This window comes from Pelobates fuscus, chromosome 9 (assembly GCF_036172605.1).
Source record: "Pelobates fuscus isolate aPelFus1 chromosome 9, aPelFus1.pri, whole genome shotgun sequence".
Classification (NCBI taxonomy): domain Eukaryota; kingdom Metazoa; phylum Chordata; class Amphibia; order Anura; family Pelobatidae; genus Pelobates; species Pelobates fuscus.
Window position 1 is genome coordinate 131,529,057 of NC_086325.1, and position 26,072 is coordinate 131,555,128.

The following is a 26,072-nucleotide window of genomic DNA, read 5'->3' on the forward strand; positions in this document are numbered from 1 at the left end:
ATATATATATATATATATATATATATATATATATATATATATATATATATATTTTAATTTTTTCTTTTTTTATCTGAAAAGCATTATAAGCGATAGGGATAACATTATTGTATGCATGTAAATTGAAATAGTTTATCATTGCTATCATTGGTTTAAAAAAATAAAATCAGCCAGCTGAGTAATGCAATGAATTAATTATGTATAATTATTGGTAGACTTGTATATTACAAATAGGAATTGATGCAACCATGTGATTTTTCAGATACCTTTATATAAATGTGTAACTAAAGAATGATGAATTAATCAAGCAATCAAAAATGTTAAGAACTATGCACTTACAGGGGACCCTATAGTCACTAGAATCACTACAGCTTAAGTAGTTATGATGCCTAAAGACTGTCCCTGCAGGATTTTTAAGGGAACGCTATTGGATCAGAAACACAAAAATGTATACCTGACCGTATAGAGTTAAAATACCTCCCACCCCCTTAAATATAGTTAAATCTTACCGTTATTCCACTCTGCTGGTGCTGGTCCTGCCACTGATCTGCCTCCTTGGCTGACATCATCAGAAAAGGAAAGCATTGGATTGGCTGAGATTGTCAATTATCATGATCTCAGTCAAGGAGGAAGGCTGGGAGGCCAAATAACCCCCTGTTCAATCAGTATCTCCTCATAGAGATGCATTGAATCAGTGCATCTTTATGAGAAAAGTTCAGTGTCTCCAAGACTGCCCTAGGAAGCATCTCTAGTAGGTATTTTAGGAGTGGCCCCCTTACAGCCTAAGGAGGTGTTCTTAGGCTGTAATGTAAACACTTCCTTTTTTATGAATTAAAATAAAAATAAAATGGAATGTTTTACATTAGTGTTAAAAAGACAGGACCACTTCATTGAGTGCACAGGCAGAACAATCCCAATTAGTAAATCTCTTCACTAACATGTGGAGGCTTTTATGTTTATTTTGTTATTCACAAAATGTAATGTCATAAAATGGTACATTGCAAAGAATTTGTCATGGAACTGTTAAGTCATATGATTTTAAACAAGTCGAATCTTCATTTCTGCATATTTATAGGAGTAGTTGTGGCCTTTGCCAAGGTACCAGTTGATTCCATCAGCATAGGATCTGTGCTCCCCCTGCAGATAAAGTCCGTTTAGATTTGCGCCATGGCAATCGGCGTACCACCAGCCTCCTTTGTATAATCCAGCACAGCTACCACCTGCATGTGTATCATGATCCTGGTCTTTGGTAGAGAATTTCATTCCATTTAAACTCGCCATAGAATCACCTGAAAAATAACCCAATGGATACACATAATTAACTTTTAGGTCATATGATATACAGATTGAAAAAGCATCACCAATAAAAGGCCGTTCAGCTGCATTCACTAAGCTCAATGCGAACAGGTCCCTTCTCTGATGGCTAACAGACCCATTTCTTTAAATCCAGTCAATGTTTTCAGGCATATTCTGGGGAGTACATTTTAGTGGAGGCAAGTATATTCCTAAAATGAACTAGAAGTGCTTGTGTACACCTGGTCAACTTCTTTTTTTAATGCTATAGGAGCACAGGGGTCAAGACACACAGCACAAGAATGTCATGATGATTGACAATGTATGCCTCGCCATTGGTCTAATCTTGCATGATTATAAAAAAAATATATAACATGTTAATGTCATTTTTTATAAAAAATTTTTTTACATTTGCAGAGGTTGTAACATTGTTTTCTGAAGACCATGGTAAGTATCCTCTTTCCTGTGTGTAACGACAACTATGACATTACAATAGGGCTTTGGACCCTCCTAGAATGGGAGCTCGGCAACGTACTTGTGAGGCAAACTTTGAGGAGATTGATCATATGATGAATCAGTTTGCTCAAGCTTTCCAGACCTTGTTAGCCAGAAGGGCTAACCTCTCTTGACAACCCTGCACCTATGCTTCCCCAGACTGTGTCCATGTTGATAGAGACGTCTGATCAGAACACTATGACCACCTCCTAGATATGGCGACGATCCTAAAACCTGTCGAGGGTTTATCAAGCAAATTGATTTTTATTTTGAAACAGCCCCCAGTCATTTCCTACTGAACGGTCCAAAGTAGGATTCTTTATGCACCAACTAACAGACAAGGCTTTGGAGTTGGCTAATCTATTATAATAGGCATACAAGACTTTTGGTCTCTGATTACCAGACCTTGGTAAAGGTCTTACATAAGGTATTTGATCCACCTGGCAGAGAGAGGAGTGCAGCTATATCCATTATGAGAATAGAACAGGGAAATAGAACCATAGCAGATCATGCTATCAGTTTCTGCCCTCTTGTCTCTGAGTGGATTAGTATCTGCATTCATACATATGTCCATAACAAAGGTGGTTAACAAGAGTGTATTGGATGAGGTAGCAGCTAGAGATCTTCGAGTACCTTTGGAAGACCTAAGCAATTACCTGATAGAAACAGATAATCGGTTAAGGGAAAGGCACCTGCAGAGAAGAGTCAGACATCCTGCTGTAGCCATAACAACTAGGGTCTCAGTTCCTGATGTCACATTTGTATCGGATTCTGAACCTATGCAATTAGGAGCTACCAAACTGACTGAAGCTGAAAAACAGTATTGGAGAAAAGAGGGACTCTGCCTATATTGTGAAAGGGCATCTAAGAATAGATTGTCAGGTGCGTCCAGAAAACCGTCGCACCGAAGGTCGCTCAGGTTTGACATCTGAATCCCCCTTTTTGCCCCAATCACCTTGTCTTGGGGAGAGAAACGTATAAACACTCTAACACTCAAAGATGCTAGAGCTGCTGATAATTTTATAGACTAATCCCATTTAACCCCACTAAGAGAGTAGGAGACACCCTTGGCTGTTGAGGCCATAGATGGCAAACCTATATGAGAGTTTGTGTTGTTAGGTGATTACCTTGTCTCCATTTCAGTAGTATCAGATTATCCTTGGTTATGTCTGCACAACCCTACTACCACCTGGAGACAGGGACAAATCATTTCATGAGTGATTTATGTCAGGAGAGATGCTTAAACAAGGTCACACTGTTACATCTTATCAATGTTCTTACTGCTCCACCGCTGTGTATAGACATACCTACCCCTTACATACACCTTAAAGGGATTCTATAGTGCCAGGAAAACAAAGCCGTTTTCCTGGCATTATAGAATCCTACAGTTAAAACCCCTCTAGTCACTTACCTGTATCCAGTGCCAATGTCCCAGTGGCCGCGCTTGCATTTGGATTTCCCCATAGGAAAGCATTATTTAATGGTTTCCTATGGGGGAAAAATCTGACACAGGAGGTTCTCATGCAGAGCGTAAGGATGTCCAGCGTCAGATCCCGGACCAAAGGTCCGTTTCAAACCAAGAAGTCCCTCAAGTGGCAACCATTGCAGGATTAAGGGACATGGGACATTGCACCCAGACCACTTCAATAAGCTGAAGTGGTCTGGGTGCTTACAGTGTCCCTTTAAAGCAGTATTTGATAAAAGGGAGACAGACAAACCTGGCCCTGGTTCTATGGAACTCCAGCTCAGGCACAACTCTTACCTCTGCTCAGTCAAGTTTACTGGTTGTTTTAACTTCATTGTCAGAGAGCTAGGAGAGCGCTATTTGGAGGGGAGGTTCAGAGGATCCCAAAGAACAATCGCTACCTGAGAGCCAGAGGGAACCTTCTTTTTCCAGCCCACAGAAGCTCCTGTTAAATGACCAACACTTAGGCACAACTACCATTATGGAACAGTTTTTTTGCCGAAACTCTCATCGTGGTCAGTTCAAACTTTGACTGAGTGGCCACTATCTCAGGGATTGAAACCTATTCATAGTTTTTAAGGGTTCACAAATTACTACAGAAGGTTTATAAAAAGATCTCTCTGTAGAAGACTCTATTCCCTTGTGTTCGGTTGTCCGTACCCCGTTGTTCATTTCCCGAATGACTGGTATGGTCCCCCTTGTTATGCTCCAGTTAACACCGACCTCCCATGGCTGTTAACCACAAATGAACAATTTGATACATTAGCTCTAGTGCTTTCCCTGGGTAGACGCTCCATAACAGCCAGGGAGAGCGTTCGTCGGGGTTCACACAGGAACCTTTGAAAGCCGACCGACGAGTCGGTCGGTCGGTCCCGTTTGTGGGGTTCCTGTATTCTTTTTGTGTATTTGTGGGGTATTGTAAAATATGTATGTAAGTTTCTGTATTTAAAGAGATAATCGAGTTATCCTAATTTGAGCTCAATTATCTCTCAAACACAAAGGCTCTTGGGAAGAAATCCTTGTGTTCTTAATGTGAAAACCCCATGCTAGGGGCCAGTGCATAAAAGCCATGTGTGGCAGAATAAAGTTCAGTTGTACTCCCGGAACTGTGGATCGTCCAGTAACTGGGGAGGAAGTGGGCTGTTTACTTGGCAATATCTTGTTCCAGTTAATACCGACCTCCCCTGGCTGTAAACTACAAATTAACAACTTGATACATTAGCTCTAGTGCTTTTCCTGGGTAGCTGCTTCATAACAGCCAGATGAGTGTTCGTCGGGGTTCGCACAGGATTTGGCAATTTCTTGTTCCTGATTTCTACTCTTGGTGATCCAGTGGAGGAAAGTCCTGGGCAGGACTAGGGCTCCGCTAACTCTCTTCTGTCATAGCCCCTATTACGGACCTCATCAAGAAGGGTTTGAACCACTATGCTTGGTCTGAGAGTGTGTGTCTGTCAGTGAGTGTGTGTGTGTGTATATGTCTGTCAGTGAGTGTGTGTGTGTGTATATGTCTGTCAGTGTGTGTGTGTATATGTCTGTCAGTGATTGTGCGTGTCTGTCAGTAAGTGGGCGCATCTGTCAGTGCTTGTGTGCGTCTGTCAGTGTGTGTCTGCAATTTGTGTGTTCCTTTATAATCAGGGATAGCATTTCTATCTGTAATTCTCATATACAGAGACTGTGAGTATTGTAGGCCAATACTTTCTTCACTGGGTGGGAGTGAGTACCTTGTAGCTTGTCACTATCTTCCCCATCAGCCCAATAGCTTCCTACTACAAGGGATGTCCTGTCCTCTTTTCAGGTTATCCTATTCATTTTGTATGTAGCCATACCCATATTTAGGGTCAAGATCTCCCCACTAATGGTCCGCCTGGGGGAAGAAGGGACAGTTTCATGTGAAAAAGTCCAGGTTTATATGATTTTTGTAGTTACCTGCACTTCCCTCTTTAAAGGGTCCAAGTAGTAACTGGTACTTCTCAGGCTCTCCTAGTATCTGGAAGGAAGAATATTTGGCATAGGCCTTTGTGTTCTCAAAGTCTTGTAGATCAACTCGTAGCTCCCATGAACCTGCATATAATGAAATTGGATTTTCATATAAATTAGTAATAACCCACCACTTGTTCATTTCTCCATATTGTAGAAACCTAAGAAAAATAAAACATACCTGATAATGTTATTTTATAAATATTATCATTTCCCAGCCAAAAGCTATTCAGTCGGCTGCCAAAACCCCTCTTGTAGGATTGCCAGTCTCTGAAGAAATCCACCGATCCATCCCAACGTCTTTGGAAAACCTGCATTGTAAATCACAAAATCAGAGATTAATACAGTCCACACTGATCTAAAATTGTGCATTCCCCTCCACATTTACTTTCTTTTCACCCAGCCTTCCTTCCCCCATTTTACTGACAGAGAAGTTAACTCCCCTCTCATCCTTTACTTTTGACCATTACATTTTCATGAATAAAATAAGGTCACTTCTTTCACATGCTAGATCTTCTTGTTACAAGCCATTTCTATGGTGTGACTACAACCTTTATGTTTTCTCCTGACAATTTTTGTATTCTTACTGCTATACTACTACACTGAAAATAAAAAAAATAAACAATGATCCCTTTTTAAATTAGACATATGCAATTCGTTTTGGCCTGAATAGGAATTCGGACAAATTTTGGACAATTCGGACATTCGGGTACTTCCGAATGTCCGAATTTCCGAAGTCCCGAATTGCCGAGGTCCCGAAGTTCCGAAATTACAGAATTTCCGAAGTTCCGAAGCACAGTATTGCCTAAGTATTAATATACTTACCCAGTGAAAGAAGAAGAATGTTACATTGCATACAATTTTAAATAAAAAGTATACAAACATAACCAGGATTCAGCTGTAAGCATTTGCAACACTTACAACAATCAAGTAACATACATTCATATAAAATGTAAGTTACTTGGCCAGTCAGTGTAATCACAGGAATGAATAAGTAGATAACTCCCTAATTCCCACAGTATTAGGGAGCTATCTACTAAAAGGCTGAAAGACCTAAATTGGTCTTTCAGCCAAATTTACTAATACTAAGTAAAGATTACTTAGTATTAGTAAATTATGCCCCTACTCGCTCTACCGCAGTAGCAGCCACAGGGTGGGGGCCCTAATGTAAAATAATCGGGGGGGACCTAATGTCCTCCCCCTGGCCCCCACCCCTGAGCGGTGGGTGGGGGCCCTAATGTAAAATAATGGGGGGGACCTATTGTCCTCCCCCAGGGCCCCCACCCCTGAGCAGTGGGTGGGGCCCCCAAATCAGAATAAGGGGGGACCTAATGTCCTCCCCCCTGGCCCCGACCCCTGAGCAGCGGGTGGGGGCCCTAAATTGGAATAAGGGGGTGGGACCTAGTGTCCTCCCCCTGGCCCCCACCCCTCAGCGGCAGGTGGGGGCCCTAAATACTAATAAGGGGGGGACCTAAGGTCCTCCCCCCTGGCCCCCACCCCTGAGCGGCGGGTGGAGGCCCTAAAAAATGCCCCCCCCAGGTGACTAGGGGTCCCCAAACCCCTAGTCACCCCCTCCCCCAATACAAATTATCCCCCTACCTACCCCCCTCACCCTAAAAATAATGAGGGGGGACCTTTAACTAAGTACCTGTAAACAAAAAAATAAAACTTACCATTCAATGTTTTCTTTCTTCTAAAATCTTCTTTTTTCAGCCCCAAAAAAGGCCAAATAAAAAAAACATAATAACCAACGCAATTATAAAAAAAAAAACGAATGCAAAAAAAAAAATCCATCTTCACCCATGGAGGACTCTGCGCAGACTGAGCTCTGCAGGGCGGGGGCAGGCTTATAAAGCCTTGCAATTAGGCTCAGAGCACTCTGATTGGTGGGTTTAAGCCATCCAATCAGAGTGCTCTGACAGGTAAATGAAGAGACTGACAGGTAAGTCTCTACATTTACCTGTCACAGCACTCTGATTGGTTGGTTTGAAATCCACCAATCAGAGTGCTCTGTGTCATTTTACACAGCGTGAGAAAGTTCTTTGGAATTTTCCCATTCTGTTTAATTTGACTCATAAGTAACCAATCAGAGAGTTATGAGTCAAATTACACATCGTGGGAAAATTCCAAAGAACTTTCCCACGCTGTGTAAAATGACTTACCTGTCAGTCTCTTCATTTACCTGTCAGAGCACTCTGATTGGATGGCTTAAACCCACCAATCAGAGTGCTCTGAGCCTAATTGCAGGGCGGGGCAAGGCTTTATAAGCCTTCCCCCGCCCCGCAGAGCTCAGTCTGCGCAGAGCCCTCCATGGGTGAAGATGGATAATTTTTTTTGCATTTGTTTTTTTTTTATATAATTGCATCGGTTATGATGTTTTTTTATTTGGCCTTTTTTGGGGCTAAAAAAAGAAGATTTTAGAAGAAAGAAAACATCGAACGGTAAGTTTTTTTTTTTGTTTTTTTTTTACAGGTACTTAGCTAAAGGTCCCCCCTCATTAGTTTTTAGGGTGAAGGGGGTAGGTAGAGGATAAGTTTTATTGGGGGGAGGGGGTGACTAGGGGTTTGGGGAACCCTTGTCACCTGAGGGGGGGATTTTATTTTAGGGCCCCCACCCGCCGCTCAGGGGTGGGGGCCAGGGGGGAGGACCTTAGGTCCCCCCCTTATTAGTATTTAGGGCCCCCACCCACCGCTGATGGGTGGGGGCCAGGGGGAGGACATTAGGTCCCCCCCTTATTAGTATTTAGGGCCCCCACCCACCACTCAGGGGTGGGGGCCAGGGGGAGGACATTAGGTCCCCCCCTTGTTTTACTGTAGGGCCCCCACCCGCTGCTCAGGGGTGGGGGCCAGGGGGAGGACATTACGTCCCCCCCTTATTAGTATTTAGGGCCCCCACCCGCTGCGCAGGGGGGGGGGGCACTATTTTTTTTCTTTTTTTAAACAGTGAGGAATTAGGGAGTTATCTACCAAGCGGCTGCAAGAGAAGTCCCGAAGTGTCGAAGTGCTCAAGTGCCGAAGTTCCGAAGTTGCCGAAGTCCCGAACTGCGAAAATCCAGAATTTCGGACCGAATTTTTTTCCCATGCACATGCCTAATTTAAATGTCTTTTATAAGAGCCTTTTTTTTAAATTCTTTATTTATTACAAGGTTTCAACACCATATATAACAGCAACAATATCATATATAAAATCAAATGAACACATTCAGGCAGCAACAGAGAAAGGAAGCTTGCATAAGAGTACAACAAAAAACAGTCGGTAATGGTGGATATGGTGAGTGCACATCAGCCATGAAGATCCATATAAATACATGGTGTTCCACCCAATTTTAATATACATGTAAAACAAAGAAAGAAAGAAAGAAAGAAAGAAAGAAATTTGACTGGCATTATCACATGAATCATGTTAATCAGAGGAATACTGACACAGCTTCAGTAGAGTCATGTTCTACTCGGGTACATTCCCCACCTCCAGCCCTGAGCATGTGTTTGCCTCTATAGATGCCCCGTCGAACCTAAGGCAAACCATAGGCGTTCATAGTTCCCTGCAAGCAGGGCTAAGATGGTACCAGCATATGGAGAGGGAAAGAAGGGCCAGTCAGTGTTAAAAGAGAAAAAAAAAATGAGAGAAGGAATGAAAGAGATAAAAAATTGGAAATAGGAACAAGAGAAGATAGTAAAAATAAGTCTAGAGGGGGGGAAGGGATGTAAAGGGGGAGACGCGGGAATCTATTCATATAATTGACAATCAGCATACGTAAGTAAAGTGGTATATAGGATTTTGACGGCAACGAGATGCATGACACCTAAAGGGCCAATCGCGCACTGTATGCCTTCCAGTGGGATCCTGAAAGTCCCACGAAAGGAGATAATATGGAGTAAATTAACAGGAAACAGAAAGTCCCATAGAGATAGGGGTATGGGGGAATGAGCCCATCCCTCCCATCTTCTTACCGCCCACTCCACTGTCTATCCATGCTGCCCAGACCTTGTCAAACTTCGCGATTGTGCCTCTGATCTTCGCCGTCAATTTATCCATAAGAAATGAATCTTTAATTTTTTGCAGCACAACATTTAGTGGGGGAGTAACACTCTGTAGCCACCCTTGTGCTAGGGCTCTCCCAGCAGCCAAATTCACTTTATGTATCAACTTCTGTTCTGTTTTGGACCAGTCCTCCAGAGGCCTGGCCAGAAGAGACACCCAAGGGTCCAGCTTAATCTCTCTATCAAAAATATCTTTCAGTAACTACGCAACCTGCTTCCAGAATTTCTGGACCTCCGGGCAGTCCCACCACATGTGTAAATAGGTTCCCTTGTAGCCACAACCTCTCCAGCACAAATCCGTAGACATTTTGTGCATTCTACAAAGTTTTACCGGGGTGGTATACCACCGGAATATGGTCTTGTAAGCTTGTTCCTGCATGGAGACACATATAGACGAAGTCGCCGCGGCCTCCCAGATTTCCTGCAAATCCACCCCCTCAAGCTCCTCACCAAGGTCAGCCTTCCACTGGGATGTGTAGGTGAGTGTCCCCCATTCCAACGTGGAAGTACTTAAGTGCGAATACATAGCGGTGATAAGACCTTTCGGGAAATGCTCTTTAACGCACATGTTTTCAAAGAAAGTAGGCGGTGTTAACGCGATAGTTTTAACTGCCGGTGTCTGGGCATAATCCCTAAGTTGCAGATACCTGAAGAAATCAGAAGGGCGCAGAGGAGCCCTAGCCTTCAATTCCTCGAACTGAAGAAGCGAACCGTCTTCGTATAAATGGCATAGACGTTGGATACCAGTGCTCTCTATGCCCCTGAAATCTCTAGCATCCAAACCCGGGCTAAAGGCTGTGTTTCTCAGGTACGGAGCTAATGGGGAGAACTGCGGGGATAGCCCATATTTTATTGACGTGGCGTCCCAAAGTTTCAAAGAGTTCGCTATTGCTGGGCATTGTATGTGTGGTGATGGTCTGTTAGCTTTAGGAATCCACATGAAGAACTGGGGGATGTCAGGCCCCATGAGGGAAGACTCCAAATCTACCCACCTCCTCTCGTCCGGAGGAGAGTGCCATAACACTATTTGCGTTAGCTGGGCCGCTAAGTAATAAAAATACAGATTCGGCAAACCTAAACCACCTCTCGATTTAGCTCTGTACAAAATATTTCGTGAAACTCTATGTTTCTTGTTCTGCCAAATAAATTTTCCAATAGCCTGTTGGAGCGTGCCCAGGTCAGATTTAGTCAGCCTAACCGGGAGAGCCTGAAACAGAAGCAAGATTCTAGGGAGCACATTCATTTTTACCACGTGGATCCTGCCGATCCAAGAGATCGGCTTATCCTGCCATTTTTCCATATCCAAAATTAAAGTGCAAATTAAGGGCACATAATTTTGCTGGTGGAGCCGGGCCGGATCCGCCGTCAGTCGAACCCCTAGGTATTTGATATGGTCTCTAGCAATATGAATCTTATAAGTCTCCTTTATGTGAATTATATCCGAATCAAGCATATTGAGAGGGAGAGCGCTCGATTTGGACAGGTTCACGTTATATCCGGCCAGCCCACTATAAGCGTCCAGCACAGCCATCAATGCTTCCATCGATGTTCTCGGGTCCGTCAGGGTCAGCAGCACATCATTGGCAAAACCGGATACAACGTATTGCCGACCTCTGATCTGAATCCCTCGAATCTCGTGGGTATTACGCACTTTTTGCAGAAGGGGTTCCAATGATAGAGCAAACAGTAAAGGTGACAAAGGACAGCCCTGCCTCGTTCCGTTGCGCCAAACTGAAGGGCATAATTTTCGATCCCGCGATCCGGACCCGCGCCTGAATATCAGTGTACATCGCCCTAATCGTGGACACATAAGTAACCGGGAGGCCAAAGTGTCGGAGAACCTCGAATAGATAAGGCCATTTGACTCTGTCGAAGGCCTTTTCCGCATCGAGTGATAAAAGTAACGTCGGGATCCCTTTGTCTGTCTGCCTCCATATAAGATTGATGTTATGTCTAGTGTTCTCAAATAATTGTTTACTAGGGATAAATCCCACCTGGTCCAGGTGAATCAGACGCGTTAAGAAAGGGTTAGCCAGGATCTTTGCTAACATTTTTGAATCATGATCTATGGTGTATAAGCACAGCAACACCATTCCGTTTGTTCAAAGCCCTAGCTTCGTGTACGGTTCTGAATACATGATGCTTCAGAGCAAACTTCGCCGGCGCCGGTATATGTGTCTCCTGCAGGAATGCTATATCTGGGTTTGAGCGCTTAAGATCTCTGAACATAAGGCGACGTTTGCTCGGTGCGTTAAGGCCCTTGACATTCAGGGACAGTAACTTCAATGGCATTGCGTCTGGTAGAGAGTCACGCTTATCTCACGTGCCTGACCCACCCGGGGCCGACGTGCACTTTGTAGCGTAATAAGCAAGAACAGAGAGCAGTAGCCCAATCCATGCCGATCAGAGCTGAGCTTTGCAACATATCTAAGTACACCAACGTCCCCCTTCAAAGGGTGTGGGATAGGGATGAGGGGAAAGGGGGAAAAGGGAAGGGAAAGAATAGAAAAGGGAAAGAGGATAGATAAAGAGAAGAAGAACAATTGTGAAAACTTTTGCCTGTACTTACCTGTAGCCAGGTCAATATGGGGTATATGTTGAAGCGACTCTAGAGCACATAAAATGCTCCAGGGTAGCATGAACACAGACCAACTGTGGTAAGCACCCCTAGGTGCCCAACTAAATCATAATGAGGACAAACATACAGATCTAAGCGGCCAGAACGAATCCGACCCCCCCCCCACCCAAGCCGAGCGTTGCTGTAGAGATTGCAACTGCAACCCCAAGCAACGCAGCTGCACAGTGGGGTTAGTGTCACCGCCCCTACTTCCGCATCGCTCGGGCAGACTCCCCCCCAGGGGAAGAAAACCCCACCCCCTCGTTAGTGGTCCCGGTCGAAATAGAAACCCGGGCGGTGGGGGAAAACCCCCAGCCACGACCCCCCCCGTACCCCGTACAGCGGAGCTTGCTCAGCTGGGAGAAAGAGAGACATATGAAAGGCATACCTCCGCTAAGTAGAATCATCCCCCCAATGAACGGAAACCAGCACTGGGGCCCTCCCTCGGGACCATGGTATAATTATATATTAACTCCTCCAATTGAAAAGCATGCGTGTAAGAGCCCGGGTCAGGTCATAAACAATAGTTTGCAGAAAAAGCATGGAACAAATCCGAAACCCCCATGCCCCGGAGAGGATTCCGGCCCCATATGCATCCTATCCCAGTAGATACCTACATAAATAGTCAGCGAATAGGCAAGAGGGGGAGTACAAAAACAAGCATCCCCCACCCTATCAGTCCAGCCGAGGGAAAATGCCCAGAGCACACACCCTATCTTCAGTTCAATACAATCCCCTCAAGCATGTCGAGAGAGCTAGGGCGATAAACCCCCCACCCCAATCTGAACACCCTTAGGCAGATAACCCTTAATGGTGGAAAAACATAACATATCACAATGCATGGCTTAACAAAGATCCCAAACATATTACCGGGATCACCGCCCGCCGCCTGCTGCCCGCCACCCGGCACAAATGTAAAAATCAAATAGTCATACGGGGGGGCCGAGATATGACGAGCAACTGCCGCAAGCCCTGTTGGGTCTGCAAGGAGGAGAAAAAGGGCCTTCCCAGTCCCGTAAGGATAACCCGTCGCCAGGTCAGAAAAGACATAAAAAGCGACAGTATGGGGACCAAGTCAGCATACTGGTATGGGAAGGCAGAGATCGGGGATATCGAACAGCCCTAGCCCTCCCCAATCAGAAAGATCCCACCCGCGAAAGGAACCCTGGTTATAAGAGCCATTATTAATACCACAGTTGTGAATAATTTTACCAAGGCTTCCAAAGCTTGATATCTGCTGCCTAGATAGAGTTGTCAAACAAAACAAAAAGTACCAGAGCATGGTTGGGGATGTAAAAGATGCAGAGGGGAATCTACATCCTAAAAATATAGACAATTACAATAGCTAATGACCAGAGGACCACTGGGAATAGTGCATAGTACTAGCACTATTTGTCCAAGCATTTGACACACATCTTTTAGATAATTCAGCTCAAACATGCAAGGTGTATGTAATGTGTGTGTTGTGTGTGCTGGCTGTATGTGGTGTGTAGTGGTCCAGCAAGAGTCCTGAATCCCTGATTGTCCAGTGGGTGAGTGTGAGGTTTGCACCTCCAGTAGTGTAGACCTCAATAATCGCTAGCTACCTCAGTGAGTCAGAGCGCAAGCTGGGAACATCTGTACTCTGAGAAGCTGTACTCAGACTCACGCGAGACCGTATGGGAGCAACTACTAATGTCTTCATTTGCCAGAGGTGCATACCGCATGCTGCCAGCTCTGACCCCCCACCACCGTCAAAAAGGCCTGCCCAGTCACTGTGTAGTTGCCACTTGAAGTGGTGCCCAGGGCCCATCCCACACCTGCCATACCCTAGGTATGTCACCGCTGATGACTTACTATCCAGCCTCCTCCATCAGTGTGCATGTCACACAGCACCTTCATTGGCTGCTCCCCATCTGGATATATTGTGTACCAATCACTTATTGCTTCTCCCTGATCTTGCAGCTCCTTACAGTTCCTGGCAGCTAAGAGGCAAAAAATCAAGGCGAATGTATGTGAATAAATGTTTCAAGACAGTTAGTAACTCATGCGTTCACAAAATCTACTCATAGCGGTGACCTGGTGAGTTTAGTGGTACAGAGAGTCTCAGGATTCAAATTTTAAGGAAGCTGCTGCCACAACAATTATGCCCCTGTTCTGAATTTTTATAAATAAGCTATTTTTTTTTACTATGTTTTGCAATTAGGTTTTTAATTCAATACAATTTAGTGTTTATTGGATTAACCCTTTTGTTTTTACCCAACTTTTAGAAGTTTATAGGAGGTATGCTTCCCTGGTACACTATGATATAGCATTGTATATCTGTAATAGATCATACAGTCAGGTATTTACTTACTGTATAAGGATTCAAACCTGCCAGGTTCTCCTTTCTCTCCTGTTGGTTGAAACATAATGCCTTTTGTAAGTACTAGAACGCATTTGAATATTTATTTTGTATATTTTTGTATACTAACATGTTATTAAACTCACTTTAAAGTCATTATGAAACCTCCCTAAAGATTACCATGTTTCCTTTTGGACTTGTTCGCCAAACCATGAAAATAATTCAACTTTGCTATTTTTCAAGCTATTGCTATTTTTAACTTTTTCAGTTCTCTACAATTGAAGGTTTAGTGAATAACACTCCAGGCTGGAGCTGATCAGTTTTGAATGCTTTACACAGACCATGCATCTTAATATTTAAAAAATAATGAAAATATAAAAATATTGTTAGAATGGACCATATCCTAGCCTGTACAAGGTACCTTGTATTTTTAAGTGCCTGGAGTGTCCCTTTAAGTTAACTTTGAGCACTACAGGACTGATGTATAAAGTGCATTGCAACCTGAACCGGTCCCTAAACTATCACATTGTGTTGTGTACGCCTGACACACTGATTCCATACAAATGTCGAGCTTCTGGTATCTTCACCTTTTACTCCTTTAGCTCCATCATTACCAACTTCACCTATATATAAAAAAATACGAGAGAAATAGAGTTAAAAAAAAAACACAAACAGAAAATGGTAACTGCAGTGATTCTTAAAACAAGAACTCAAAGGATACACAGTATAAATACAACGCTGTGACATATCCAAAAGGGGAAACTTGTCCATTAGAGGACCACTCTAGGCACCCAGACCACTTCAGCTTAATTAAGTGGTCTGGGTGCCAGGTCCCTCTACGATTAACCTTTTTTTTTTATAAACATAGCAGTTTCAGAGAAACTGCTATGTTTATAAATGGGTTAATCCAGCCTCCAAATCCTCTAGTGGCTGTCTCACTGACAGCCGCTAGAGGCGCTTGCGTGATTCTCACTGTGAAAATCACAGTGAGAGCACGCAAGCGTCCATAGGAAAGCATTGTAAATGCTTTCCTATGAGACCGGCTGAATGCGCGCGCAGCTCTTGACGCGCATTCAGCCGAAAGGGAGGATCGGAGGCGGAGAGGAGGAGGAGAGCTCCCCGCTGGGCGCTGGAATAAAGGTAAGTTTTAAGCCCTTCCTCACCATCCAGCCCGGCGGGAGGGGGTCCCTGAGGATGGGGGCACCCTCAGGGCATTATAGTGCCAGGAAAACGAGTATGTTTTCCTGGCACTATACTGGTCCTTTAAAGCTTCACAACTCAAAACCTAAGTCTTCTCTGCATAGTATCGCCCCCTTCCTCCCACTCGATTCACAAAATCATGGGAAAATGTCTCATGGTGGTGCTCCCTAAAGCTATCTATCATTCATCTAGTCTCCTTTTCAATTCCTGCAGCTTCCAGGATTAATTATCATCTGGTTGCTATCCACCCCATCATGTCTTCAATTGTAATACTTAATTGAAATGGAACTTTTTAAATGCAAAATATTCCTGTATCATTTCTATTAATTTCACACACACACACACATCTTACTGTCCTTATTTTTTTTGTGTATAATGAATTATCCTTAACTAAAACAAGTGTGTGTATATTCCTAAAGCGAAACCTAGATATGGAAGAAACAAGCAAGGAATATGTGTGAATTTAAGTGAAAGCAGTTAATGTGATTCATTTCTTACACACCTTTAACTCTCGTTAACATTATGTCTGGTTGCTTCCGGACTTTCTCACTCACCCTTTGGTCCTGAAGGCCCAATTTTTCCTGGTACTCCTTGTGATCCCATTTGCCCTGTAAAATAACACATATCCCTGACATGATGCATAGACTATATTCAGAATTAAAGCACAATATGTATACACTATGTACAACATGTATAGAACCCTTGTTGCGTTTAGTTCTTATTACATGTGCTGATTATTTTTTTGTTTAATTTGATTATTCATAAAATAATTAAGTTTAATGTTTTAAAGGAACATTTCAAGACCATAACAACTACAGTGGTTACAAACTCATACCAAGTTAGGTCATCATTCATTGGCAAAGAGCATGAGCTGATTGCTCTCAGCTAATGAATACTCTCTAATCCTCCCTAGTAATGAGTTGGTAGGAACTGCTGTATTAGACCAGAAGGACCCCACACAGCAACTCACTGTCAAACTATGCACAAGATGTTTTACAGATTACCTTGGGGTATCAGGTCTATAGTATTCCTTTAACCCCTTAAGGACACATGACATGTCTGACATGTCATGATTCCCTTTTATTCCAGAAGTTTGGTCCTTAAGGGGTTAAAATGGAAATCTAAAAAAAATGCTAAATGTTATGGCCCATGCTCTCTGTTGCCTATAATTGAAGCATCACAACAGTTTAAACAGAAGAAAAATAACATTTAAAAAAAATACATTATGCAAACAGCAAGTGGTGTGTACTCTCTTCAGCCCTGCAATAGTTTTCATAACTAAACTTCTTCTAACAAGTTCAAGGCTAGTATAAACACTTTAGAGGTAGCACAAGTCATGTGTGTCCACACTCACCTTTTTCCCCAGGTTCTCCTTTTTGACCAGGAGTCCCCGGGATCCCAGGACATCCTCTAAGAATAGTCAACTTGTCTGCTTCGCCAACACCTATAACTTTAACTTCTGTGGATGGAGAAAAAAGTAGAAAGAGTAAACATCTGATCTGCTAAAATAAATACCTTTATTCGTGTAAGAATTCTTACAAATTGAATGTATTTAGTCTGATATTTAATTCAGACATATCCAATAAAGGAAAATCCAAGCACCGTAACCACTACATCACTCTGTAGTGTTGATGGTGCCAGGAGTGCACTAATGTCTCCCTTGTAAGTGGACAACTTATTATCAGCCGTAACGGAAACTTATTTTCAGCCGTAACAGCTTTGAGCCCAGGAGAGCCGCTTCGGGAGGACTGCCTGACAGCCCAGGCAGTCCTCCTATGGCGAATCAGGCCCCCGGGGGCCATGTGATCGCTCTCACAGAGTGATAACATAGCTGCCTGCATATCTGTCTGCAGGAGGGCTACCTGGACTGTCAGGTTGTGACCCTGCAGGTGAAAAAAGTATTTTAAAAAATACATTATTACACAATAAAATAAATATATATACATATATTTAATATATATATATGTATATATCTATATACATATAATTACAATTATAAATAAATAAAATAATAAAAAATAAAATCAGTTTAAAAAAAATTATATATACATATGTAATTTTATTCTAACTGTATTTTGATAATAAATATATATATATTGGTAACAAAATACACTTAGAATGGCATTCTATATATATATATATATATATATATATATAAACAAATTCGAAATCTGGCACTCTACCTTTAATGATTATCTCTTCAAAAAATGCCTCGGTGCTGCAGAGCGTAGATATGCAGGAAATAATGAATCAGAGCACTCCAAAGGACTTGATGAAAAAAGTTTTATCTGTGTGTAAGGAGATCGACGTTTCGACCCGCAGGTCTTTATCAAGATAACATCAAATATAAAATGGTGTCTTTATATAGCAAGAGTAATTAACAGGAAATTACTTACCCCAATGTGACCGTGATGCCCCACCATCATGTGTAGCCGCTGTGTGGTGATTACAATGTGACGTGTAGCATGCGTCACAAGGTGATGACGTGAATAGTGTGTGTCCAATGAGAATTGTGAATGGGCGTCATGTACCTATGGCAACCGCCATTAAGTGCGCATGCGTGACAATGTGAAATACGGAACATTTAAAAACATAGGAAGACGATCTAACAGCTATTAATGAGTAAAAAGATATATAAAGTAGTTATATCCCAGCCTGGATTTAATCAACTGATGCATGTCTAATATATTAACGTAAAAAATGCGCCACCCGTAAAGATTGTGGAGGAGCGTCATGTAACCATGGAAACCTCCTTTGCGTGCACATGCGTGGAGAGATATGAAGCTCTCAAAGGGACATAAAAGAAAAATCTAACATATATATATACGAAAAATATACTAACAGTGTCCCGTCCTGCATTAATCAATAATACCTACCGAAGTGATAATAGATCGAGTGAATGTGACTAATGTGGCGTGATGAGAATATGTGAGAGTGACAAGAAGTGGGATGAAGGTGGGAAGGAGAAAGTGTGTGGGATCCTGACAATACAGGAAAATGAAGAGTGCTAAAGGTGAAGAACGGGCAAACTAAAATATGTGTAATAGTGGAACTCCACATAGTGACACCAAATCGTGTGTGTAAACAGAGTGGGGGAAAGGAGAGGACAAAAAAAGGGGACATGAGCAGTGAATGGGAGTGTGTGGACAAAGTAGTGAATCTATATACATATGTACAAAAATGTAAAAGTCTAGAAAAACCAGGCATGGGAAGAATGTATTAATGCAAAATATAACATACAAGTCTGGACGATGAACTGAAGTATGACTATATATACCATATGGGTGAGCATAAGCATAAAAAAATAGCAGATGATTATTTCTAAAGCTGGGTGTGAGAGACAACATTTAGCGATTGTCCAGAAAAGAATGGAAGGATATATATTCGTTGAGGCCTCTAGGGTGCACTGTGTCAAGCGTCCTTATCCAATACGCTTCACGTTGAAGCAGACTTTTGGAGCGATCACCACCTCTGGACAGTGGGGGGATATGATCGATGGCAATAAATTTCAGAGTCGGAAGTCGATGATTAGCTTCTAAAAAATGTTTAGCCACCGGTTTCTCCGTTTTGCCGTCCCTAAAGGCGGTCATAATGCCTGAGCGGTGTCCCCGCATTCTGTCTCGTAGTGTAAGGTCCGTCTTCCCCACATAGTAAAGACCACAGGGGCATGAGATTAGGTAAACCACGTGATCCGTAAGGCAGGTGATGTGATGTCTAATAAGATATCGTTTTCCTGAGTGTGGATGGGCGAATGATGGACCTGTAAGCATGTGTCCACAAGTGACACAGTTAGTGCATTTGAAGCAACCCATCTTCGTGTGTCCTTTTTTGGTCTCGTATTGGTTGGTGTAATCACTTTTTACCAGAATGTCCCTCAAGTTACGGTTGCGTCTGAAAGCAATCCGGGGAGGGTGAGAGAATGTAGGGTGCAGTGTAGGGTCTGCGGCCAATAGGTCCCATCTATTTCGAATCACCTTCGCAATCTGATCGCTTGCTGTATGGTACAAGAATGGTAATGTGATGACTGCTGGATCTTGTGGAGACGTAGAGGTTTTAGGCAGAGATTGATGAAAGATCTCAGTGGCTCTCTGTAATGATCGTTTGAGTATATGGGGCGAGTACCCCCTCTGTAAAAAAGATTGTTGCATGGTTTCCATTTGGTCTTTGATGTTGTCTGGATCTGAATTGTTCCGCAATACTCTAAGGAACTGAGAGATCGGGAGAGATCTCTTAAGCGCACCTGGGTGGAAGCTGGTGGCATGTAGCACTGTATTGCGATCGGACGTCTTTTTGTATAGGGTGTATCCTATAGAATTCTGATTTCGATATAACTCTACGTCAAGAAATTGGATCCTGTTAGTGTCACTACAGTGACTCAGACGTACAGGAGAGTCTATATTGTTAAGATCCTGGATCATGCTGTCAAAAGATGAAGAGGAGCCTGACCACAATATCAAGATATCATCCACATATCTAAAATAAGATATGATGTTGGACTGGTAGTTTGATAAAATATGTTGTTGCTCATAAGCATACATGTAGCTGTTAGCGTAATTGGGCGCTATGGCCGATCCCATGGCAGTCCCCGTTTGTTGAACATAAAAATTGATGGTGTCAGGAGTGCACTAATGTCTCCCTTGTAAGTGGACAACTTATTATCAGCCGTAACGGAAACTTATTTTCAGCAGTAACAGCTTTGAGCCCAGGAGAGCCGCTTCGGGAGGACTGCCTGACAGCCCAGGCAGTCCTCCTATGGCGAATCAGGCCCCCGGGGGCCATGTGATCGCTCTCACAGAGTGATAACATAGCTGCCTGCATATCTGTCTGCAGGAGGGCTACCTGGACTGTCAGGTTGTGACCCTGCAGGTGAAAAAAGTATTTTAAAAAATACATTATTACACAATAAAATAAATATATATACATATATTTAATATATATATATATATATATATGTATATATCTATATACATATAATTACAATTATAAATAAATAAAATAATAAAAAATAAAATCAGTTTAAAAAAAATTATATATACATATGTAATTTTATTCTAACTGTATTTTGATAATAAATATATATATATTGGTAACAAAATACACTTAGAATGGCATTCTATATATATATATATATATATATAGTTACTAGTGATGTACCGGACTGTTCGCTGGCGTGTTCGCATAGCGTGTTCGCGTTCGCCACGGCAGGCAAATACATGCGCGGTTCGATCCGCCCCCTATTCGTCATCATTGAGCAAACTTTGACCCTGTGCCTCACGCTCAGCAGACACATTCCAGCAAATTAGCAGCAGACCCTCCCTTCCAGACCCTCCCACCTCCCTCCCAGCATCCATTTTAGATTCATTCTGAAGCTGCATTCTTAGTGAGAGGAGGGAAAGTGTAGCTGCTGCTCATTAGATAGGGAAATGTATAGCTAGGCTAGGGTATTCAGTGTCCACTACAGTCCTGAAGGACTCATCTGATCTCTGCTGTAAGGACAGCACCCCAAAAAGACCTTTTTAGGGCTAGAACATCAGTCTGCTTTTTTTTTTCTGTGTAATGTAATTGCAGTTGCCTGCCTGCCTGCCAGCTTCTGTGTCAGTCTCACAGTGGAATATGTGCCCATTTGCCCAGTGCCACCACTCATATCTGGTGTCACAATAGCTTAACCCCTTAAGGACCAAACTTCTGGAATAAAAGGGAATCATGACATGTCACACATGTCATGTGTCCTTAAGGGGTTAAGCTTGACATTTAAAAAAAAATTTTTTTCACTGTAATAGATTGAATAGCAGTTAGTTGCCTGCCAGCTTCTGTGCAGGCTCACAGTGGATACTGTGCCCATTTGCCCAGTGCCACCACTCATATCTGGTGTCACAATAGCTTAAGCTTGACATTTAAAAAGAAAAATATTTTTTTTTCACTGTAATAGATTGAATAGCAGTTAGTTGCCTGCCAGCTTCTGTGTCAAGCTCACAGTGGATACTGTGCCCACTTGCCCAGTGCCACGACTCAAATCTGGTATCACAATAGCTTAAGCTTGACATTTAAAAAGAAAAAAAAAATTTTTCACTGTAATAGATTGAATAGCAGTTAGTTGTCTGCAAGCGTCTGGGTGTCAGGCCTTCAGCGTGTACTCTGCCAACCTCTGCCAGTGTACTTTGCCACTCATATCTGGTGTCTGTATAGTGTGCTTTTACAAAGAAAAAAAGTTTTTCAGTGTAAGCTAATAGCAGTCAGTGTCCTTAAAGCGGGTGTCAGGCCTTCAGCGTGTGCTCTGCCAACCTCAGCAAGTGTACTTTGCCACTCATATCTGGAGTCTCTATAGCGTGCCTTTACAAAGAAAAAACTTTTTTCACTGTTATAGATTGAATAGCAGTTAGTTGTCTTCAAGCGGGTGTGTCAGGCCTACAGCGTGTACTCTGCAGACCTCTGCCAGTGCACATTGCCATTCATATCTGGTGTCACAATAGCGTGCATTTAAAACCAAAAACGTTTTTCACTGTTATAGATTGAATAGCAGTTAGTTGTCTTCAAACGGGTGTGTCAGGCCTACAGCGTGTACTCTGCAGACCTCTGCCAGTGCACATTGCCACTCATATCTGGTGTCACAATAGCGTGCATTTAAAACCCAATTTTTTTGTGTGTATTTTATAGTTCCCTCGAGATCTGTAAGAATTTTTTCTTTTATTGTGGGTGACCGTAGTCCACTCACTATTGTTTACCCTCTGAGGTGTATATTGTCTTGGCTTTAAATCTCCTCTCTTAATATGGTTATACCCTGAGGGTATCCACTTTTTTTAAAAGCGTGGATGTAAACAGCTACATCTGGACTTCTAGCTGCCATTATCCTTCCTGGCTATCAGGTGTCCCATTTAGTCAATTCTTAAGAGTTAAGAAGAATTGTACTGACCCTGAGATATGTGATTCACAATTACAGAAGGTGAAACAACAATTCACAGAGAAAAGTTATGATAAAGAATTATTAGATACAGCCCTTCAAAAAGTAAAAACTATAGAACGTTCAACACTTCTGAATAAACATGAGAAAGTTAAACCGAATAAGACCACTGGGGACCTATGCCCCCTGGTGTTCAATTACAGTGCACAAGCATATGGTCTAAAGAGGAGTGTACAAAAACACTGGCATTTATTATGTCAGGACCCTACATTAGCTTTGCTTTTACCTGCAAAACCGATGGTAATTTTTAGGGGAGCACCCACACTACGAGATAGACTAGTGCACAGTTATATTAAGCCATTTTTTATCTGGAAAGAAAGGATATTATAAATGTGGGAGCTGTAATATATGCAAATTAAGCTCTAAAGGAAAGAACTGCACAACCTTCCAGTCTTCGGTTACAAAGGAAGTATTCAACATCAAGGATAGCATTACGTGTAATACTAAACAAGTTATCTATATGTGGGCCAGACTAAAAGAACACTAAAGGTCAGACTTAGAGAGCATGCTTATAATATTAGAAGAGGTTTTGAGAAACATTCCCTCTCTAGTCACTTCAAAATACACCATAATAGCGATCCGGCACTCCTCACATATTGTGGTATTCAAAAAGTAGAAGTACCATGGAGGGGAGGTGAATTGAGCAAGGTTCTAACATACAGGGAAATGTTCTGGATATATAATCTGAAAACCCTCACTCCTTTAGGTTTAAATGCGGAATTGGAGTTAGCCAACATACTGTAGTGGAACAGTAATCAAGATAGTATGAAGCAAACCCTTGCTCCTTATATATAGACCGACAGTAGTAAGATTACAGGATTGTGTAGAAATATTTATATAATTGTATGTCAAGGAAAAGTTTAATACCAGAGTATACCTTTAAAGAAAATAAGCCTCAACCAGAATGTATTTCTTCAAAAATTATAAATTGAAAATATCCACGTAGAAAGAAAAATAATCTTAAAATTACCACATTGCATCCTTCTATGTTGGAAAGAAATAGCCCTTATATATTGTGATACAGAATAAGATACATTCATTACCTCAGTATTTGTTATAAAGTTAGGGAAGTGGACACTTTGAAACAATATATGTGAAAAAAGTTCTAGGTTAAAAGTATCCACATTACAATCAGCATAGAAAAGGATTTAGTGTCATTCTGGATTGTTTTATGATGTCCTCGTTATATTTAAACATTAGAGTGCTAAAAAATATAAGAAATGTCATCTACAATTTTTGCACTATAAGGATTGAATTGTATTGCATATATATTTTTTACATATCTTTTTTAAAGATATTTTTTAAAGTTATTTTTATGTCTATTTTATTTGTTATAAGGCAATTTTAGTATACTATTGCAATATTATGTTATAACCTTTTTTTGTGGCCATTTATGTATATAGGTTCAAATGCCCTACAGTATAATAGGACATAAGAGTATATACATTTTAATGTGTTATGTAGTATTGGTTAGACTGATTTAACAATAAGTGTTGGAATTGAAAGTGTATGCCTTTAAGGATTTTGAATTTGCTTGCCCGGTAAAGTATAAAACCGCCAAGCAACGGTTACAGTACCTATCTTGAAAAAGTCCTCAGAAGAAGGACGAAACGCGTTGATGAGGTGCTAGGGGTACTTTGCTGCATACCCTCTCTATTAAACTCGAGGAAGAAGCTGTTTTCAAGTCATCTTTATCTACAGCAGTTCCCTAAAGAAACATTTTCGGACAGCTCACCTGAGTGCACGAGGTAGACGCTGTCTTCTCTGGGGAACAGGATAATCCGTCGAGATTATAAGAGAACGAGCAGCTACAACAATAAGTACCATTATTTTACATTTTTACATTGTGAGAGTTCCTATTTAGGGGGGGGGGGGGGGTTTCTGTTGTACTTGGGCAATAAATGTTATAGAGTTACACTATATCTCTTTCTTTCTTTGCCTAGGAATTTTCAAGTACACTTCTGGGTTCCTATTATATATCACAGATTTTGGACTCCCCCTCACAGGACCTAAAGTTCATCCAAAATAACTTTGGACTTTTTAGAGACACATTCTTGTTATTATTTTTTCCGTTATTATTTTTTCCATTTTGTTGTTTCTATTTGCTTTTTTATTGTGGCTCTTTATAGAGTTTGGCACAATAGTTTTTATTATTGCAACATTATTTCTATATATATGCACCCTTTCTATATTTTAAGGGGATTATCTTCTAAGCGCTGACAATACTCCAAGCATTTTGATACAGGATTTGGGAAAAATCTTTTTTGTTCAGCAGCTGTCACCTATAGGGGTACCTTGGGTACTATTTCCATTGATCCTGTTAGATCATTTTAGCCACTATATTGGTTTTTATTTGTTAAAAGCGCTCTCTTTATTATCTTGTTTAACATATATATGTATATATATTAAAATTTTACGTACATATTTATGTAATCTTTTAACATAACTATGTGATTTTATTAATGAAAATTTGAGGGACGTGCCTGACAACCCAGGCAGAAAGTGCAGAGAATTTAATTCGCAAGCACTGTATAAAACCCTGTAACTTTCCAAGACACCATAAAACCTTTACATGTGGGGTACTGTTTACTTGGGAGACTTCGCTGAACACAAATATTAGTGTGTGAAAACAGTTAAATGTATTACAATAATATCATCAGTGAAAGGGCCGTTTGTGTGTGAAAAGTGCAAAAAAATTATCTTTCAATGACAATATCATCGTTGTAATACAATACAATAAGTACTCGTGAGACATCGCTGAATAAAAATATGTGTATTTTATCGCAGTAAAAGCTAACAGTATTATGACATTCACAGTTAAAATGCCACGCAAAACTAAAAAACTTAAACAACTAAATCAGAATCACTCACACATTTTTAGATTGTATTCATAATAAATTGTTATATATATATATGAATAGTTTATGTGAAACAACTTGCTGCAGTAATTATATTGCCTCGAAGTTTTGGCTACAATGGTCTAAAATATGACATTTATTTATATATACACCTTTTAAAACATTTATATTATTTTTATACTCATAGTAAGCAATTCTAATATATCTTTTAAATCTAACTCCAGTTATTTAGTGAAGAAAATAAAATCTTTGCTCTGTGAGTTTTTCTGGTGACAATCTTCGTACCCACAAAGGAAAGCCTTACCTGGACAGGACTCTTGTGCGTGACTGAACGTGGTCAATATCCATATCAGTGTGAGAGTTAAAGTCCACATGGTGTCACTGGCTACAGTTAGTGTCTTTTCTCCTGCTTGGCAGCTCGATTGTGCCATGAGATTGAGCACTGCTAACATATATACAGCTCAGCCCTCCAAAATTAAGGAACACCTCCCCTTCTGCTTTGCCTTTATGATAGATATTGATGGCTATTTCTGTCACATTACAAAGACTCATCTGTCCATCAATTCGTTTAGGTTCTCAAAATTATCCTTTGAGAATTTCAAAGGTCGTCAGTTACTCTGTGTTACAAGGCTGTACATATAATAGTTTATTTATTAAAGTGAGAATTTAAAGTGAATTCAAAATGAATTTACACTGGCCAAAGTTAGCATTCATATTTGTTGTGTGTGTGAAAAATGCAAACAACTAAATTGAACCCTAATTTTGGCCAGTGTTTGTGACTAAGTGGCTACTAAAAAAGACTGGACATACCCCATTTGTAATACCTTGGGTTGTCTACGTTTGCAA

General features: G+C 41.4%; 1 protein-coding gene across 1 annotated transcript; it reads right to left on the reverse strand.

The window, feature by feature from the left end:
• Positions 1-72: 72 nt before the first annotated feature.
• On the reverse strand, positions 73-25,641 carry LOC134572364 (ficolin-1-like). The gene is made up of 9 exons (XM_063431289.1): positions 25,531-25,641; positions 16,765-16,869; positions 15,965-16,018; positions 14,798-14,833; positions 14,223-14,261; positions 13,724-13,851; positions 5,412-5,541; positions 5,180-5,314; positions 73-1,289 (listed from the first exon to the last, which is right to left on the reverse strand). Exons 1-9 carry the CDS (start codon positions 25,598-25,600, stop codon positions 1,039-1,041), a joined length of 948 nt encoding a protein of 315 aa, XP_063287359.1. The 5' UTR covers positions 25,601-25,641; the 3' UTR covers positions 73-1,038.
• Positions 25,642-26,072: the final 431 nt, after the last annotated feature.

Coding starts and splice junctions, on each gene's coding strand:
- LOC134572364 (XM_063431289.1), bottom strand. CDS start 25,600: ATGTGGACTTTAACTCTCACACTGATATGGATATTGACCACGTTCAGT. Junction 16,870..25,530: donor CGCACAAGAGTCCTGTCCAG/GTAAGGCTTTCC, acceptor CTCCATCCACAG/AAGTTAAAGTTATAGGTGTT. Junction 14,834..15,964: donor TGGGCCTTCAGGACCAAAGG/GTGAGTGAGAAA, acceptor TTTTATATATAG/GTGAAGTTGGTAATGATGGA.